Source organism: Thalassophryne amazonica, chromosome 13 (assembly GCF_902500255.1).
Source record: "Thalassophryne amazonica chromosome 13, fThaAma1.1, whole genome shotgun sequence".
NCBI lineage: Eukaryota > Metazoa > Chordata > Actinopteri > Batrachoidiformes > Batrachoididae > Thalassophryne > Thalassophryne amazonica.
Genome location: NC_047115.1, coordinates 16661950 through 16682983, shown reverse-complemented (window position 1 = coordinate 16682983; position 21034 = coordinate 16661950). Strand labels below are relative to the sequence as shown.

General features: G+C 41.1%; 1 protein-coding gene across 2 annotated transcripts in view; it reads left to right on the top strand.

Moving 5' to 3' along the window:
- Positions 1-12629, top strand: part of arhgef33 (Rho guanine nucleotide exchange factor (GEF) 33) — a 29052-nt gene extending 16423 nt beyond the window's left edge. Inside the window, exons 7-16 of one of the 2 annotated variants that reach the window (XM_034185494.1) lie at positions 650-776; positions 2739-2871; positions 3767-3874; positions 6351-6443; positions 6530-6678; positions 6773-6859; positions 8578-8753; positions 9911-10365; positions 12080-12225; positions 12314-12629. In XM_034185494.1, the coding sequence (XP_034041385.1) occupies positions 650-776; positions 2739-2871; positions 3767-3874; positions 6351-6443; positions 6530-6678; positions 6773-6859; positions 8578-8753; positions 9911-10365; positions 12080-12225; positions 12314-12443 (1604 nt within the window). In that variant the 3' untranslated portion in view covers positions 12444-12629. The remainder of the gene's footprint in view (positions 1-649; positions 777-2738; positions 2872-3766; positions 3875-6350; positions 6444-6529; positions 6679-6772; positions 6860-8577; positions 8754-9910; positions 10366-12079; positions 12226-12313) is intronic. The other variant, XM_034185495.1, reaches the window with a different exon arrangement.
- The last annotated feature ends 8405 nt before the right edge of the window (positions 12630-21034 follow it).

Sequence of the window (21034 nt, the reverse complement as noted above, 5' to 3'; positions counted from 1 at the left end):
TTGCTGGTGGATCTGAACTTCTTTCATTTACAGATAATGGAGGTCACTGTGCTCATTGGGACCGTCAAAGCAGCAGAAATGTTTCTGTACCGTTCCCCAGATTTGTGCCTTGAGACAAACCTGCCTCGGAGGTCTACAGACAATTCCTTTGACTTCATGCTTGGTTTGTGCTCTGACGTGCACTGTCAACTGTGGGACCTTATATGTTGACAGGTGTGTGTGGACTCACCTGTCAGGTGGACTCCAATTAAGCTGTAGAAACATCTCAAGGCTGATCAGTGGAAACAGGATGCACCTGAGCTCAATTTTGAGCTTCATGGCAAAGGCTGTGAATACTTATGTACATGTGATTTCTTAGTTTTTTGTTTTGTTTTTTTAATACATTTGCAGAAATCTAAAAACAAACAACAACAACAACAAAAAATCTTTTTTTAACCCCCCCCCCCCCCCCCCCCAAAAAAACACCTTTTTTTCATTATGGGATATTGTGTGTAGAATTTTGAGTGAAAAAATGAATTAATCCATTTTAGAATAAAGGGGTAAGATAACAAAATGTATAAAAAGTGAACCACAGCGAATACTTTCCCAATGTACTGTATAGTTGTGCGGAACTGCAGCCTTGCACTGTGTATTGTGTTGTTGTGTGCAGACATGCGGCAGAGAGCGGCTCTGGAGCTGCTGGAGTCAGAGAGAGTTTACGTCTCTCATCTGTCTCTGTTACTGAAGGCCAACATCTCCTTCAACAGCTCTGAAGCGCTGATGTCAAAGAACAAACGGTGAGGCGACAGACACACAAACACAACCGCTGTGCAAAATTATTTCAGTTGCAGAAAAAATGTACTTATTTATATTTTTATTGCTCTTCGTTCTGTTTGAAATAAGATGAAACGTTTCCAAATAATTTACATGCTTTAATATTCTACACCTCATGAACATTATCGTGTCCTCCTCTCTGACCTTCTGTAGTTACTGTTTGATCCACTTTAGATTTTGGATCATTCTTCATAGTACTTTGGTTATTGGGAACACATGCAGTGATTTTATTAGTAAAAGAGTTCCCTCTGTGTCTCCTGGTGTTATTTGATTTATTTATTTCCTGCGTACCTCAAAATAAACACCCAAAGTCAATCAGGGGGCAATTTTTAAACTCGAGACCAAGTTTGAGGTACGCAGGAAATAAATAAATTGAATAACACCAGGAGACACAGAGGGAACTCTTTTACTAATAACATTCCAAAAACATTTTTTTCATTTTTAGATGCATTTATTTCTTGCTAGCTTTTATAGAATATATGAGAAACATGTTCTATGAATACATAAATAAAGCAGTTTTGCAGAGACCTGACACTGACATCACGGTGCAGCTCTTCTCTGATTGGCTGTCACCCCCACCATTAAAAAAAAAAAAAAGATAAGATAAAATAAGATAAACTTTACTGATCTTACAAAGGAGAAATTCACATGTTACGTCAGCTCTTAAGAAAACACACAGGGTGGGTGCAAGTAGAGGAAAATGTTCATCAAACAGCGTGTGCAAGATAAGCAATAATAATAATACTTGAGAAAATGAGGTAGAAATAGAACATGTATATATGGGTGATTCTTAGACTACAGGCACTTATTATGTCCTTTGATCATATTGTATGAAAAACAGAAAAAAGGGGAAATTTCACACTTTTATAGTTATCTTTACAATGAAAGTGTTTTAAGAAATTTGTTCTAGTAGTCTATGATGACTTTTTCACCTTTTTTCAGCATCATTATATGCAAATATTGCCGTTTTGTGCTTGTCCCACACCCAGACTTTTGATCTTCAATGATAAAAATGAATGGTAAAAAAATATTTTTTCTAATGTTTTAAAATATCTCTGAATAAAATATCAGTAAAATAATCAAAACATAATTGGGGTATTCAATGTCATACAACTGTTGTGATTTTTTTAAACAAAATATAGTTGTCCCACACTATTGCCGTAATTTCCACCACAACACTGTAATGTCCCTTTAAACAGTTTGTATGAAAGATTGTTTGGGTAGTTTCTATGGAGATAAACAGTGACATCAGAGCACATGTATATGGCGCCAAATCACAAAAACAGTTGCCCCAAGGCGCTTTATATTGTAAAGCAATGGTGTGGTGGAAATTACATTTACAAGGCAATAGTACCCGTAGTTAAAGAATCACCCATATACACACACACAAGCATATGTGCATATATATATATATATATATATATATATATATATATATATATATATATACACACACATACGTACACATATACATATGCATACAGTATATATAAACATGATTGGGATTGAAAAGGAGATAGAAGATAAGAGCATCTTCTTTCCAATATGTGAAATGGAGCCTAGGCGTGGTAAAAGGGAACAGAATGTGACTTTTTAACCCCTTAAAATATGTCAAGGTTAGCGATCTTTGAAGTCTGAATCTGTCCAAGGTCTCTGTCTGAAGAATGTTCCCTGTGAATTTGAAGCCTCTAGCAGTAAAAGGACTGGACCTATGCTGAGCATGGACAGATGGATGGATGCAAAGTCTTTGCAATACCCAATGGCCATATTTGATGGCCTCGGGTAATAAACCAATTTATTCCTGCAATTGAAATAATTTAGCACACACAAACACAATGGGAGATGGCTTGATGTGTGAAAAAGAAATAAATGTTTGCATTAAATTAGTGAAAATCAAGCCATTTTCTTAATGTTATTGGTTGCAGACCATTTCCCAGCTCGCTGAGGTTCCTTATCCAGCAGCATCTCCAACTCCTCCACACGCTGCAGGAACGGGTGCTCAAATGCCAGTGGCAAGGCATCATGGGAGATGTATTCATGAGGCTCACCAGCAAAGGGGTAAAGACAGAAGTGGAATGCAAAATAAACAAGTGTGTGTGGACTCCACAACACACTGATCACACTGAAGAAAACCCTGCTGGACAGATGCACATTTGTACTGCACTTACAAACTGTAAATTGTTAAAACAGAAATTGTCTCCGTTTAAACCTACAATCGGTTCATGTAGTTTTGGTAACTTACAGGCTTTTTTTTTTTTTTTTTTTTTGAACACTTCATTTAAAGTTGGCATTTTATTGACTTACTCGAGTAGTCAAGCAGCAGTGATCGTCCAGACCTAAACTTCGGAAATTAAAATGCTATGTAATAACTTCAGCTGCACCTGCTCTTAATTTTCATCATCCATTCATCATCTAGCAGGTGGCAGTGTTCAGCAGGTAAGTAGATCTACTGCATATTACTTAAATATTTGCATCAAAGCTCTCAAGCGTCTAATCATTTAACACTATGTGGTTTTTTTTATTTGAAGAATTACGATATATTGTTTTTGAGTTATTTTTTCTTTACACTACAAGCACATCTTAATTGGTTCTTGTCAAATATTTACAATTAATGGACAGACAGTTGCCACAACAACACTCCAAGCCATTAAAAAAAGACCAGAAACATAAACTGTTCAAGTCACGTGTCGGAAAACGTCTCGTGTCCACAGAACTCACAAGTTGCAGTTTGAAAATAAACTGCTTCAGAGCTACAAAGAAGCAGGTTTGTCTGTTTGGGTGTTTGTTTGTGTATCGGATGGGCATTTGCTTGTTCATTGTGTGAGTTCTTCAGTGTCCAGCCACATGATGAGAGTCATGTGAGGTTAAGCCAGTCACAATGGAGAAGTAGAATATGTGGACGACACATGCAAATGTCCATAACCACACACTTTTTGTCCATTTCCCCCTCCAGAGTGATTTCCTGGACTTTTACGTTTCCTACCTGAAGGAGCTTCCTAACTGTTTGGCAGTTGTCACCATGTTGACCTCCAGCGGTGCCAAATCCTCCACCCTCTTTGAGGTAACATTAAATGACATGAAATCCAACAGGATAAGTGACATGATGAATTATAGTTAAGATTCAACACTGAAAAGTACAAATAAAGCTTGAGGTCAAATATGTGGGAAAAAAAAATCCAAACTTTAGCTTGTTGCTCGTAGCTTGGCTTGTAATTACAGTGAGGACAATAAGTATTTGAACACCATGCGGTTTTGCAAGTTCTTCCACTTAGAAATCATGGAGGGGTCTGAAATTTTCATCTTGGGTGCATGTCCACTGTGACAGACATAATCTAAAAAAAAAAAAAAAATCCGGAAATCACAATGTATGATTTTTTAAATAATTTATTTGTATGTTACTGCTGCAAATAAGTGTTAATATTTGGTACAGTAGCCTTTGTTTGCAATTACAGTGGTCAAACGTTTCCTGTAGTTTGTCACCAGGTTTTCACACACTGCAGCAGGGATTTTGGTCCACTCCTCCATACAGATCTTCTCCAAATCTTTCAGGTTTGGAGTTTCAGCTCCCTCCAAAGATTTTCTATTGAGTTCAGGTCTGGAGACTGGCCAGGCCACTCCAGGACCTTGAAATGCTTCTTACAGAGCCCCTCCTTAGTTGCCCTGGCTGTGTGTTTGGGGTCATTGTCATGCTGGTAGACCTAGCCATGACCCATCTTCAATGCTCTTATTGAGGGAAGGAGGTTTTTTTTTGCCAAAATCCCGCAATATATATCCATCCTCCCTTCAATACGGTGGAATCGTCCTGTCCCCTTTGCAGAAGAGCACCCCCAGAGTATGATGTTTCCACCCCCATGCTTCACGGTTGGGATGGTTTTCTTGGGGTTGTTCTCATCCTCTAAACATGGTAAGTGGAGTTGATTCCAAAAACCTCTATTCTGGTCTCATCTGACCACATGACCTTCTCCCATGCCTCCTCTGGATCATCCAGATGGTCACTGGTGAACTTCAAATGGGTCTGGACATGTGCTGGTTTGAGCAGGGGGACCTTGCTGCCCTGCAGGATTTTAAACCATGACAGCATCATGTGTTACTAATGTACTCTTTGTGACTGTGGTCCCAGCTCTCTTCAGATCATTGACCAGGTCCTCCTGTGTTGTTCTGAGCTTTCTCAGAATCATCCTTACCCCACAAAGTGAGATCTTGCATGGAATCCCAGACCGAGGGAGATTGACAGTCAGCTTGTGTTTCTTCCACTTTCTAATAAATAATCATAACAGTTGTTGTCTTCTACCAAACTTCTTCTGCTTGCCTGTTGTCCTGTAGTCCATCCCAGCCTTGTGCAGGTCTACAGTTTTGTCCCTGGTGTCCTTAGACAGCTCTTTGGTCTTGGCTATGGTGGACAGGTTGGACTATGATTGATTGAATGTGTGAACAGGTGTCTTTTATACAGGTAACAAGTTCAAACAGGTGCAATTAATACAGGTAAAGAGTGCAGAATAAGAGGGCTTCTTAAAGAAAAATTAACAGGTCTGTGTGAGCCAGAATTCTTGCTGGTTGGTAGGGGATCAAATATTTATTTGCAGCAGTAATATACAACTTGCAAAATCGCAGGGTGTTCAAATACTTATTTTCCTCACTGTAATTGAAAACAGGAGTGGTTAACTCTGGTTCCAAAGGGCATCTCTTCAACAATTTATAGAGTCCAGGCTGATCGGCCCATCCAGATGGATAAACACCAGGTTTAAAACTGCTCTAAGTGAATATTTAACATTAATAATGCAGCCAACAACTATTTTCTATGGAAAGAATTAGTGGTGTAATAACATCCTATGCAGTGAATGATGCAACATTCCCTCTGCGTGTCATTATCCGAGCTTTTTGGCCCCTTCTTTAGCGCATCACATTCACACATCTACACATCTAGTGCATGAGTCCTGCCCTGTAATAGGATGACAGTAATACTCAATGTATAGCTGTTGCATTCAAGATGTTCATAGTGACTTTCCAGAAATTTCTCCAAAAAACACATTCAAGTACTTAACTTAAAATGCCCCTGACCAACAATGCAATCAAACTCCAATTATAATGTCTGGCTTTTCCCATTTTGTGAGCCGTTTGACCTGTTAAAAGGCTCCAACTGTCATTCTTTGTACTTGATGTGGCAAAGGGAGGGTTGGGGAGGAGTGGCCGAGGAGGGAAACTTGGTTTTGGTCTTGAAAAGCTGGAGCTAATATAACATCTATATATAATATACAGGGTTGGGTAGGATTACTTTGAAATGTAATCCAAAAGTAATCAGATTACAAGTAATCCAAATGTATGTACATACATACATGTAATCCACATGTATTCTTTCAAAGTAACCTACCCAACCCTGAATAATATCTAATGGCAGAGGGAACAGCCGTACACTCAACTGCAGTCAAATAAAGGCATCACATAAACTGCTTGTGATAAGTCGTGTACCTCTTCTGTCTTTCCTGTCGATCACCTGTACTGTCCTCTCAACCTGATTGGCTGTATGATGTGTTGATCAGAATGACATAGTGGGAGATGAGTCCAAACTCTCCCTCCACACTCTGCTCCTCCAGCCGGTTCAGAGAATCCCAGAGTACCTGCTGCTCTTACAGGTTGGTTCAAAACTCAGAACACAAACACTGACTGCCCAAGGCTGGCAACATCTGGAAAATGCAAATAAAACCGTGTCCGTGTGCAGGGACTACTGAGGCAAACGGAACCAGAGCACCCTGACTATTACCTCCTGTTGGTTTGCAGCCATCAGTTCAAGTCGTTCATGGATCAGTATCACCACCTCCTGCAGCACAACCAGGACCTGCTGCTGCACAGACACAAGGAGGCAAAGAGGTCAGAATTCCAACAAAAACTACACCGAGACTTAAAACATGTGCATCTGACCGCCAACCTGACAGAGGACTCGTGTGTTTGGCACACTGTGCAGGTCTTCCACGATACAAATGCTGAAGACAGAAAGTGGCCTGCAAGGCAACAGTGTTGGGTCACCATATCCAACCAGCTGCTCGATGCTGTAAGTACTTCCAGGCTGCATCCCACCTGCAACCATCGATCATATACCCCTTCCACATGGCTGCAAATCAAAACCGCCATGACATGCTGCTAGCAACTTCAACAAACTGTAATGAACAGCAAACAAGTTCAGACATTTGAAGAAGGAAAAAAAAAAATCTGATTTACATGTGATTTTGGAGGTCAAAGGTATGAGAGTTGTTGTTAATCCAAAGGGGAACTTCCCACCAGTCCTAGAGTCCACTAGTCCAAGGGTCCACTAGTCCTAGTCCTACTATTAAGGAGAGCATGTTGAAGTTGTTTTTACATTCATGGTAGGCTATATGTTGCACTAAAGTAGGTTAAGTAATGTTACAAAAGTGGAACAATTAAAAAAACATTTAATTATGGTGAATTGCTTTGCTTGAGCTGCTGCCCCCGCGACCTGACTCCGGATAAAGCAGAAGAAAATGGATGGATGGATGGAATTAACATTATTTGTTGATTTTCAACAACAGTACAATTAAAGGCGATTCATGGTGTATGTCAACAGAATCATGTGCTTTATTTTTGTAAATTGAACAAAACTGGATCTGGTTTGTTAGCTATTTGAAAGTATCACATTTATTTGTGAACTTTAAAATCAGATTTGGGTTGTAATATACACCATCAAATAATATAAACAGGTTAGGACCAGTGGATCCTCCCCAATCCAAAGTAGCGTACTAGACAGATGTAGAGTCCAGTCTTAAATAGTAAGATGCTGCTAATCAGCCATCAGGGAATTTCTAAAGATCCCAAAGTCATTCAAGAGCAAGAAATATGGGATTTGTAAAATGTATAAAATTTTATGCAAGGGCAAACATCTGGTGGTAGAAAGGTTAAGTATCAAGGTGTATTCCAGACTGAAATACGTTCCTGCTAGCTCGGCTACTGGCGATTACCTTTTGGTTGAGCTGGGAGAGCATTGGTGTCAAAAGCGAGAAGTCTTGGCTTTGGAATCCCTCCAAATACTACAGAGGCATGTCACTCGGGCATAAATTGTTGTTGCCTGCAGGATGCAATGGTTCTTCATGAAGTTCCAGCTCTTTGTGAAGGTTCTAATGCTTAAATGTACCAAGAACATACCAAGATATTTAGCCTATATTGTTTAGACGAGTGTGTGACTGAATCATCTTTCCAGATTGTTACAAAATCTCTATTCTTGGATTTTTGTGAAATATACATTTAAAAAATAAATGGGACTTATAGTGCCAAAAATATATTTTGGTACGCACCTTGCTACATATCTTCCCACCATACTTTGACCTTGTGCTGAGGTCATAGATACAATTAAACAGGACAAACCTTCCCTTGTACCTCGGATCACATGGTCAACTATCGCATCCTGTCAGCAACGCCATTCATAGCTGAGTGTTGCATCTCTGTGGCTTCTAGCGGGATTTCAAGGGTTGTAGTAGAAGCTGTTAGCAGGAGGTTGGTCCTGTCAGTTTTCTGGAATAATTTTCTGTTCCGCTTACTTGATAGGAAATTACTACATTAGATTTGTGGAGATTGTCGTCCTATTCAGTGTCTCTCCTGTTATAGGCTTCTGAACTTCCAGTTGCACAGGTGTACCCTATTCAGAGGATGAATGTGTCTTTGTAAGTTCTCACGGCAACAATCGGCGGTTCCTCAACGCATCTCCTTTATTCTCTGCTCTACATGTTTGCCTTCAAAAAAAAAATAAATCCTTGCTAGAGAGCATGGTAACAAGGTGAAAAGGAGCAAACATCATCTCCTGGAACAGATTCCATCTTGTCACTTCCACAATTGGGATGGGAATCGGAACCTGGACTTTGACCCTCACCGTTACGATTCGGAGTGGCCCTCACAACTCCAGCTCTTCAGTGCCAACCTGGACTCACAAAAAACAGGTCAGGTCTTAGACACGCTTTGTTTTATTGTCAGAAATTAGTTTTGTGAGCACTGGAGGTGGTGAACACTTTAGCACCGGGTTTTAAACCAGATCCCTCCTGGTAACTGGAGCTTAGGCAAAAATCACAGGAGGAATTAGAAAGTAAATTTGTGCAACATTGTGAATATTACATTAGATTAGATTAGATGGAACTTTATTAATCCCTTGGGAAGACTCAGTGAAATTGAGGTTCCAGCAGCATTGTATAGCAGCACACAGGATAAGAAGCACACAGAGTATCAAAAGTGAAAGTAAAAAACAAAAAAACAAAAAACAAACAAACAATTTGGAAATATAAATATAAATAAACAAATGTAAATACCAGAAATACTGCTCGCTACTGGTTTACTGGCTACTACTGTTCCTCTCATTCCCGTCCTCTGCCTTCCTGTTACTCCTCCTCCCCTCAAGTGAGGAGTTGAACAGTCTGATGGCCTGAGGGACAAAGTAGGAATATGTGGAGCTGGAACCTTTGTTGTGATTATGGAATACATCCAGCTAATCTTAGACACTTGATTAATTTCGTCAGAGGTCAGCAGATGGTTTAGGTTTTGTACTTTACAGATGACAACCTAAAATATCTGATTTATTTTAATATTCAGGGGTGGATCTAGCTTCAGGCACCTGAAGGGTCACTTGGCTCAGCTCCCGATTTGCCAAGTGTTGAAGTGTCTGCAAGCAAGGCCCTAAAACTCAAACTGCTTAACTTTGGGGAACATTGTCCAAATGGACTGCATTTATATAGCGCTTTTCCATCTGCATCAGACGCTCAAAGCACTTCACAAATAATGTCTCACATTCACCCCGATGTGAGGGTGCTGCCATAAAAGGTGCTCACGACACACCGGGAGCAACTAGGGAATTAAGGACCTTGCCCAAGGGCCCTTGGTGATTTTCCGGTCAGGCTGGGATTTGAACCGAGGATTATCTGGTCTCAAGCCCAATGCCACAAAACCATCACCTCCCCTAAACCAAACAAATACCCTCAGAGCTCTGGGTCAACCATTATAAACATCTTGGCTCCAAAGTGTCTGATATCTGTAGACTTTGTAGTTACGTTGATAATTATGCCATGATAATTATGCCGCTGCCTCAACAAACCACTCTGGTTTTCAGGTCTTGACAGCATCCCAGAGAGCAACGTTGCTGAGACGTTCACATCATCATCCCAGCATTATCTGATCTCCAGACCCACAGATTTCCGGCACATTGCACCTGGCACTGCTCTGGCCGAGGCAGTTGGAGAGTTCCTCCCCCCTCCAGAAGGTCTGGGCACAGAGAGCTTATTCAGAGATGGTGGTGGATCTCTTGGAGATGTCCATCTTTATGACCACTGCTCCACTGCCTCTTCCGATTCCTCCATTGACATTGCTTTTGTGAAATGCCCCAAAGCTCCCCCAATGTCGTACTATACAGGACCAGCGAACATGACAACAAAACACGAGGTCGACAGCAACAGCAGGAGCCAAAGAAATGGTTACAACAGACTACTCAGAGGGTCTCCAGATGATGCTCCATTGATGCGACGCAGTCAACATCGCTCACTTCAAGCTAGCCAGTGTGAAAGTAAGGTGAGCTGAAGGAGACGATTGCTCTTCTGAAGAATTTTACTGACCTAACTGCCCTGCCAGAGACCAACTGCTACATTTTCAACAACAATATCAGAAAACGTTGTTAGTGTAATTGATTAGTGTCAACTGTCAATTAGTACCCTGAAGAAGATCATAAGTCAACATTGGGGCTAAAAGGAGAGGATTTAGCTTCTGGTGAAGGGGCAGGTGTGACTTGGTTGGGTGTACTGAAGGTACAAGAGGGTGAAGGGACATGCCCCTCTGGAAACTTTTAAAAATCTACATTTCTAAGGCATTCTGTGAAGCTCCGATCTCCATCCATTGTTTTTAAATCTACAGTTTTTACTTTTGACATTAGAAACCTCAGTTAACAAACTGGTCAACCTGTCCTGAAGATACATGTAGCTGAATATCAAATGAAACTTTACACAACAGTGTGCTACCATTTTGTCAGTGGATTGCACCATTGCTACTGGCGTTTGAACTGCAACACCATCAACAATTCCTGTAATGGATGAAATTATGCCCAATGTTTCATCATATGTGATGGTGAAATTTGAAAGGTCAGTAAATATACCTCACCAAGCTGAGCTGTAACAAGGGGCTGAGAACGCTTCCTGATCCGGAAAAAATTCCAACTGAGAAACAGAGCCGTGACCTCACAGACTGGTCAAGTTTGTAATTAGGAGAAATTGACACGTTTGACCACGAGTTCGGCTTTATTCAGCCCAACTGTGATAAGAAATTTAAAAAGATTGGACCAAAATGTCGATGTTATCTTGGTGTCACCTTAGGTCACTGATTAGCACCCAAGTCTCACAACTACGGATTGCAACAGGCGCATAAATAGTAAATGGACTGCATTTCTCTCTACAATGATTCCTCAGACTGCCATGCACTGGGAGCAGCTTGGGGATTGAGATCCTTGCCCAAAGGCCCTAGGTGATATTCTGGTCTAACTGGGATTTGAACAGAGGCTCTGCTGGTCTCAAGCTCAATGCCAAACCCCTTTTCCTACAGACCTTATGCCTTAAATTGTTGGGTAAGTTTTGTGGAGACCAGCAACTTTGGTGCCTTTGTCGGCATGTAAATGTTTGCTGACCTCAACTTTGCAGACAATGGTGTAATCTTTGCAGAATCAAGATACTCTGACTACAGTCCTTGAGAAGATCGGTGTCTGGATTTGTAATTGTCCTGGATCCAAACTAAAATCCAGCCTTTGAATGACTTCCTGGACTGACCCATCAGAAATATATCTGTATGTGGTGATTTGTTGCGAGGTTGCCATATCTGAGCAGTGACACTCATATCTCTGGATCCTATGCCTTTGAGATCAAGAAGCCTAAGAGCTGATGGAGAGGGTTGGAAGATGAAGACATCTCACTTATCCTTCTTCTACCATGATTTGGTGTTGAGGAATTGGGCAGTGAAGGCCACAGACACACATGGAACAATTCCTATAACTCCTCCATATAGGAACCAAAGGAACTAACAAAGATATTATTAGTTTACTTTTATCTTCACAAATAATACCACTCATATTCTTTTGTTGTTCTTCTTTGTGAACCTATGTCCTTGTTTACTCAGCATCAATGTCCCAGTGACACAGAGTCCCATTCAACACTTTTAGAGTTTTTAAGACCCTGGAACTGTCCTTTGGACGCATTAACGTGTGAAATCTTGAAGGCACTCATAATATAGTCTTAAACACCAGCAGGACTCTGCATTCCACTCATGGGGAGACGAGTCAAAGCAGATGGATGAGACAGAGGAGAATAACCACACCCCCTTCAGTGAGAGGAGTCGGAAGCAGGACAAAGGAGGCTTCAGGAGCTCTTTCAAGAAGCTCTTCAAGAAAAAGTAAGGCCAATAGTACTGCAGGAAGACACACAGGTGGTCAGGCGAAGAAGACTTTAGTGACGTTGTTATATGTTTTTTGGTCTGACAGGAGCACTGATGAGAAGAAAGACAAGGGAGGAGAGAAAACACAGGAGAATCAAAGCAATGGTGAACAGGACACATCGGGGAAAACCCCCAAACTGGCTCACGTGGAATTCAATAGTGGCACTGCGGTATAAAGACCAATCACCAACACCATTATGGACTGACACAAATGCATGTTTAAGGACATATTCAAGAATAACCACAAGACTGGGTTGTGTATTCAGAACTGCTGTATAAGTGTATAATAACATTTTATCTCATCTTCAACCACTTTTCTGGGTTCGGGTCACTGGGGCAACAGCTCCAGCAGGGGACCCCAGACTTCCCTTTCCTGTACCACATTGACCACCTCTGACTGGGGGATCCCGAGGCGTTCCCAGGCCAGTGTGGCGATATAATCTCTCCACCTAGTCCTGGGTCTTCCGTGGGGTCTCCTCCCAGATAGACGTGTCTGGAACACCTCCCTTGGGAGGCGCCCAGGAGGCATCCTTACCAAATGTCCGAACCACCTCAGCTGGCTCCTTTCAACACTAAGGAGCAGCGACTCTACTCCGAGCCTCCCACGGATGACTGAACTTCTCACCCTATCTCTAAGGGAGACACCAGCCACCCTCCTGAGGAAGCCCATTTCGGCCGCTTGTGCACGCGATGACCCAACACTCATGACCATAGGTTAGAGTAGGAACGAAGATTGACCAGTAGATCGAGAACTTCGCCTTTTGGGTCAGCTCCCTTTTTGTCACAACAGTATGGCAGAGCGAATGCAATACCGCCCCTGCTGCGCCGATTCTCCGGCCAATCTCATGCTCCATCGTCCCCTCACTCATGAACAACACCCCAAGGTACTTGAACTCCTTTACTTGGGGCAAGGCCGTATTCCCTACACGGAGTAAGCAATTCATCGTCCTATCCTTTGGGTGGCTGTGAAAGTCGAGGGCCTCAACGGACCAGACCCGGGCGGCAGGGGCTAGCTCTTGGGGTGTGGAACGTCACCTCGCTGTGGGGGAAGGAGCCGGAGTGTGCGGGAGGTGGAGCATTACCAGTTAGATCTGGTGGGTCTCGCCTCCATGCACAGCCTCGGCTCCGGGACCACTCTCCTTGATTGCCTAACATTGACCGTTGGGGTTTTTCTGTAATTATTGTATGGCTTTTGCCTTACAATATAAAGCGCCTTGGGGCAACTGTTTGTTGTGATTTGGCGCTATATAAATAAAATTGATTTGATATGCCAATATTAGTTGGGGGGAACTCAACATGCTCTACATATTTATTTACATTTCTACAATCTCTACAAACTACAGCATTTTTTTTCTTTTTAGGTTTCTTGACACATTAATTCTAGAAAGTCATTTCAATGTGCATAGGCACTAATCACAGCGTCACCCAACACTTTCTGCAAGTAGGCTGGGTCAGACTTGGCATAATGTGGTTGCGTCACGTGTCACCACATCAACCACACTACAGAACCACCCAGGCAGACAACCGGTCCATCTCCATCTCCCAAAAGTAGTCATCAATCTGCCATACCCAGGTGAAGGCCTGGCCCCTTTTTTGCCTTTTCCAGTTGTTGGGGTCTTTAACACTGATTAATGTCCACACTGGCTCATGCTCAGGCAAACTCCATATGTGGTCAAAATGTCAAGTAGTACACCTCAAGTCCTTAAGTCACCAGTAACTTGACACAAAGTGATTCCAGTGAAACCCAAGGATTTCTCTAGTACTGAAGACATCCACTTATTCTCTTTGGTCACCAGTTAGGATTCAGGTCTTTCAACTATACAGGAAGACAGAAAGCATCAAAACCAAAATCAAGTCAAGTCTGGTGCTGCATCCACAGCACCATGGAACCACCTTGGGTCCTAGATGGCAACCACCCAAACAGACAACAGATCCATTTCCACATTTCTAAAAAAAAAATAATAATAATCTGCACACTCAAGCACCTGTGTTACCTGGACATGTTCTTGTGTGAAGGTATTAGCTTTGCCAAACATCTCTGTCCAAAAATCTCACTACTCCATAAACCGTACCTAGGTGTGTTTCAATCTGAAAGCAAAGGACTTCAGTGCAGTTTATTTTGGAATCAACAGGAAAGCCTTCCTTCTGTGGCCCTTCTTTGACCTTATCTGGGCTTACAGCAACAACGATGCAAGTGTTTGTGGCACGGTAGGTCTTCCAGATACTGGAGCAGGTGTGGTCAGTCTAGATGGTGGAGCAGGTGTGGATGATCTGGCTGTTGGTGAAATGGTAGATCGTCTGAATGATGGAGCAGGTGTGGAAAATCTGGATGGTGGGGTGGATGTCATTGGTCCAGACAGAAGATTTGAGTCTGGAAGGTACGAATGGTAGCGTGGTTGTGGATGGTCTGGATGGCAAAGCAGGTGCTTCAACCCAACAAACAGCCACAAAAGTCAGAAGATTTGGATCTCCATGAACTTCAAATGTCCATGAAGCCTCTTCAAGTGTTTATTCTTGCCATTTGCTGTGTCTGCGTGCCCTCAATGAGTCAAGAGTCTGTGGTGGATCGGGGTATTTCAAACCAGCTTGAACGTCCTTTGCCAGCAGTCTGCAGTGAGCCTCTTCTTTCTTTCGTTACGACTCGTGGTCTCAGTGAGCCGAGTCATTCAACACCTCAGCTGCACTGACACGTGCAGGAGTTGCACTCCGTTCACTTGGAGCTCACACGGCAGACTGTCATTATGCTAACTACAACTGAATGGTCTCAGTAATTATCAGTCACTGTTCCAGAGTTCATACATTATTATATTCAAACTTGTTTTAAGCCAAATCAAGACAGTGCAACTAAAGATTATAGAAAAAAAAATCCACTGCACACAATTAAATGTAGTCAGGTCAAAATGTAATAAACCAAAATGTTCCGATAGCTTTCTTTTTGAAGTGTAATTCATTGCTTTATATAATAACTGTATGTATCACATTGTGTGTATACTCATAATTGGTTGTGTCTATATGCAGGAAGTTGATGTTTTTCAAGCATGTGTTGCTGACTGTGCACAAAATTATGAATGATCATCAATAAAAGTCAACAATGGGGAAACAAAAATCCTTTTGTGGTTCTGCTTGTCAAAAAAAAAAAAAAAATTAGTTTTAACGTGTTATTATGGCCAGAAACTGAGAAAATTGTGTATACACACACACACACACACACCACATTTTCTGGAGAATAAGTTGCTGTTTTTTTTTTTTTTTTACTGGCTTAGGAGGCCCTGCGACTTATACTCCAGTGCAATTCGTAATTATTAATAATAATATTATAATGTCTATGCAGGACTTTCCCAGGAATCAAAACACTAAATAAAAATAAACTCAAATAATCAATCAATCAATTTTATTTATATAGCGCCAAATCACAACAAACAGTTGCCCCAAGGCGCTTTATATTGTAAGGCAAGGCCATACAATAATTACGTAAAAACCCCAACGGTCAAAACGACCCCCTGTGAGCAAGCACTTGGCGACAGTGGGAAGGAAAAACTCCCTTTTAACAGGAAGAAACCTCCAGCAGAACCAGGCTGAGGGAGGGGCAGTCTTCTGCTGGGACTGGTTGGGGCTGAGTAATAAAAGAATACATGTTAATTAATAAAAAATACACCAAGTATGCACAAAAATCCAGTTTGACACACACACACACACACACACATTAAATATATATATATATATATATATATATATATATACACATACATACACACACACAAAACCCCAATTTCAATGAAGTTGGGACATTGTATAAAATGTAAATAAAAAGAAAATACAATGATTTGCAAATCCTCTTCAACCTGTATTCAATGGAATACCCCACAAAGACAAGATATTTATGTTCAAACTGATAAACTTGTTTGTGCAAAAATTTGCTCATTTTGAAATAGATGCCTGCAACACATTTCAAAATCTGGGATGGGGCAACAAAAGACTGGGAAAGTTAATGAACCCTCCAAGAACACCTGTTTGGAACATTCCACAGGTGAACAGGTTAATTGGAAACAGGTGAGTGTCATGATTGGGTATAAAAGGAGCATCCTCAAAAGGCTCAGCCATTCACAAGCAAAGATGGGGCGAGGATCACCACTTTGTGAACACCTGCTTGAAAAAATACTCCAAGTTTAAGAACAGTGTTTCTCAATGTTCAATTGCAAGGAATTTAGGGATTCCATCATCTACAGTTCATAATATAATCAGAAGATTCAGAGAATCTGGAGAACTTGCTACACGTAAGCAGCAAGGCCGAAAACCAACAATGAATGCCCGTGACCGACATAAGGATCTTAAAGGATCTTACTGCATGGGCTCAGGAACATTTCAGAAAACCATTGTCAGTTAACACAGGTCATCACTACATCTACAAGTGTAAGTTCAAACTCTACCATGCAAAGCAAATGCCATACATCAACAACATCCAGAAACACTGCCGCCTTCTCTGGGCCCGAGCTCATTTGAAGTAGACAGACGCAATGTGGAAAAGTGTGCTGTGATCTGATGAGTCCACATTTCAAATTGTTTCTGGAAATCGTGGACATCGTGTCCTCCGGACAAAAGAGGAGAAAGACCATCCAGATTGTTACCAGCACAAAGTTCAAAAGCCAGCATCTGTGATGGTATGGGGGTGTGATGGTGCCCATGGCATGGGCAACTTGCACATCTGTGATGGCATCATCAATGCTGAAAGGTACATCCAGGTTTTGGAGCAACACATGCTGCCATCCAAGCGTCTTTTTCACGTCCCTACTTATTTCAGCAAGACAATGCCAAGCCAGATTCTGCACGTGTTACAACAGCGTGGCTTCGTAGTAAAAGAGTGCAGATACTAGACTGGCCTGCCTACAGTCCAGACCTGTCGCCCATTGAAAATGTGTGGCACATTATGAAGCACAAAATACGACAACAGAGACCCCAGACTGTTGAACAACTGAAGTCCTACATCAAGCAAGAATGGGAAAGAATTCCACCTACAAAGCTTCAACAATTAGTGTCCTCAGTTCCCAAATGCTTATTGAGTGTTGTTAGAAGGAAAGGTGATGTAACAGTGTTTTACAGGTGCAACTTATACGCCTAAAAATACAGTACTCTTAAAATTTTTTTGGTGCTACAGTTATATAAACAAAACAAAAACACCCGGGTGACATTAACACTATGGACAAGCAGACAGAATGAGCAGTTTGCTCATTAACAGGAACCATGCTGCCAGTGTCAAGAACCTTCTGGCAGCAACAAAACAACAAAAACAATAAACCATGAGCATATTATTGGACCATTATACACGTAAACAAACATAGTTCTGCCTGCGACTGTGAAACAGCATCTATAAGTTTACTGTCAAACCTTTTTACGCATTCGTCAGAAAATATACAAGACACAATGGAGCTGAGTTTTTTGTTTTTAATGTGTTAACCTGTCATCTCATAAATCTGTTACACTTCTGAAACAAAATATAGGCAATTATACAGTATGTAAAACAAACCCATTTGTATTTTACACTATGTACATTTTATAACGTGCACTGCATTATGAAAACAAAACGTCACGGTGATGTAACAGCAACAGAACAGCTAAGACAAAATTTCATTCACCACAGAAGGACTGAAGAATTAAAACATTTCTGCATATAAGAAATAATCTGAATGGGACACAAAGCAGGTGGGTTTTCATTTTAAAGTGGGTCCAGGATTCTTTTGGGGAGGACTGTTTTCTTTATGTGGTACAGATGGTGACATTAAGGTCTGTAAATGATCTCTAGATGTGACGAGATCAGAGTTTGTCAGGATTATAAACCACAATTAAAAGTAAGTTTTTCTATAAAAGTATAAATGGAAGAACGAACCTGTTTTAGGGAAATGATTCAGATCAAATCTGTGACAGCAGAAATTGGCATCAACAGATTTATGAGTCAAACCCATAGAAGCCTTGTTATTTTGGAGAATTAAGTTTCAGTTTGTTCAGTAACAGCAGTTAAGTCCATAAGTACTTGGATGGGGAGATGGAGCTTTTGTCGACTTTCAGCTTTAATTCATGACGTTTACCCTAACATCACGTTAACATTTTGGAATTACAGCCATTTTTTGTACATACTGTTCCCATTTCCAGAGGCCATGAGTAACTGGACAAACTAAATACAACAACTGTTAACATAAATCATCACAACCAGTTCTTTTTAGGCAACTGAATGTGTCTTGGACTTCAATTTCATGAGCAACTTTTATCCGCTGTATCAAATTTTAGCCAGTTTGCCAGAAGTCACACGGGACGCTCAAGCTTAGATTTAGTATGATTTCGGGCACTGAAACCTTTCTCTGCGCCGCTACACCATGAAGTTGTGACTGGTGAGTCACCAGACAAAAGTGGCACAATGCATTTTTTCCCAGAAGCTCCTAACATCCTCAGTTTGTGAGAAGTGCCTACTCCAGACAGATTTAGCACACACTACCATACTCACAGCACTTAATGATTTAAGTCAAGTCTGGAAGCATGCGCTGTTACCCCACTTCGACTCATTCACACCACCATGAAGCCACCTTGCGTCCTTTGTCCACTAAGTTATTTGTCAGTAAACCTTTCTTGCCAACAAAAGCAGCTAAGTCACTGAATTAAACAACATCCAGTCCATGCAAATACTGAACACTGTAGGACCCAGAACACATCCCTGATGAACACCAGTTTAATGGGTCTCAGAACCTTTACAGCACTGACATCTTTATAATACAGACAGATTACTAGTAGTACCATATTATTTCCATTTATTAAAGACTGATGTAAGTCAGTGGGCCATTGAGAGTCCACAAGTGACCCCTAGTGGTCCCCAGTATATTAGTAAAATATCACATTTTTAATTATATTCTAACTGAAAAGTGTTTCTCAAACTGTTTAAGATGACTCAAAAGTCCATAGATGGTGGTAATATATGTCTTATTGTCATTATTACTTAACTCTTATGCAAATTATTATCATTTTTGGCTATTAGGGGAGTTAGGCTCTTTCGTTTAAAAAAAGTTGGATAAGGTGGTCTTGGTGTGAAAACATTTGAGAAACATTGATGCAAATTAAGTCCAAAATAGATTCAGTGACTTGGAACTGAATCTATGGTCATGGTTTTGAAGAAATTTGAGTACAAAATGATTTACATCAATAATCCTCATATTTAATTTGTCCAACTATTTATTGCCCCTGAAAATGGAAGTCGTGTGTATAAAAACGGCTGATGTCTCTGTTCCTTCTCTTGAATTAAAGCTGAAAGTCGACACTACAAGCATGTCAACCTGTTTCATTCAGTTGTGGCCGAATACAGGGTGTGTGCAACGCTGTCCAAATACTTATGGGCCACACTGTATGATGGTTTTGAGATCTCAGAATTGTAAATTTGAAAGCAAACAACACACAACAAACAACAACAAGACCTCAACAAAAATAAAACCAAAATCTTGACATTGACTCCCTCCACAACCCTGGATTTGTATATTGGCCTAAAGTATGACAATACGGTTAAAAATAAAGCCGTTTTACATACGCTGAAGGGATAAAGGCTAACCAGGAAGTGGGCGTGGCTGCAACGGGTTACGAAGCCCAAATCTAATTTTTAAACAAACTTGTAGTGTTTGTCTTTGGAGAACCCTGAGAGCAGTTTTCTGATGACAGTTGCTCTGACGTTCTCAGCAAAATGGCAATTTATTTTCTTGTGATCATTAAAATGGTCCTGTTTCATGTGGTGCAAACTCCAGCCATCCTCCAGCTCCTTACTGCTAACAACAGCGGCTCAAAGCGAACACGCTGGAGGAACATGCACACGTTTTTTTCCTTTTTTTACGCCAGCAAACAAAACAACACAAAACAAAACCTGTTGTTGCTCCTCAGAAGCACAAACTGTGACTTGTGAGAGATCTGTACAAGATGCACTTTATGCACACACACACACACACACACACACACACACACACACACACACACACACACACACACACACACACACACACACACACACACACACACACACACACACACACACACACACACACACAGTCATATATTATATAATGACATCACATTTGTTTAGCAAATACCTTTTTCTCTGTGCAAATTGTTAACACCAGTGGTTCATAAAAAAAAAAAAAATCATAATTTGCATAAACAAAACGAGAAAATTAAGCTTTGCGATTAAAAGTCATAAAATAAACGGATTCAGGCTGAAACCAGGAGGAACAAACTGAGTAAAAACTAATGAGCAGAACTCATAATAGTCACTCTGTCGGTGACAGTCGCTATGGCGCTAACAACCAGGAGGTTGCGATGATGGCGCATGCTAATAAAAACGACCAATCAGTGCTGCTTCCTGTGTTTTCGCTGTCCAATCCTGAGCTATAGTTCATTATAAGTTTACAAACGCTGCCCACCTGTGGCGGGCTTCGGCCTGAATTCGCCAACCTGCCGCTGCTCCAGCTTGTCGTCACGACAGCACGCCCGTTTGTCTCCACACTCGTACTGTACACACACACACACACACACACACACACACACACACACACACACACACACACACACACACACACACACACACACACACACACACACACACACACTCTTCTAGTGTTCGTCTCCATCCAAACAAAAATATTATATTTATATTTACAACAATTAAATAGAGGTCCATTAAGCACTTGTGTAGTGTGGTGACGGCTATTAATGAGAAAGCTCTTAAGTCTGTTTTATCCTCTTTTTG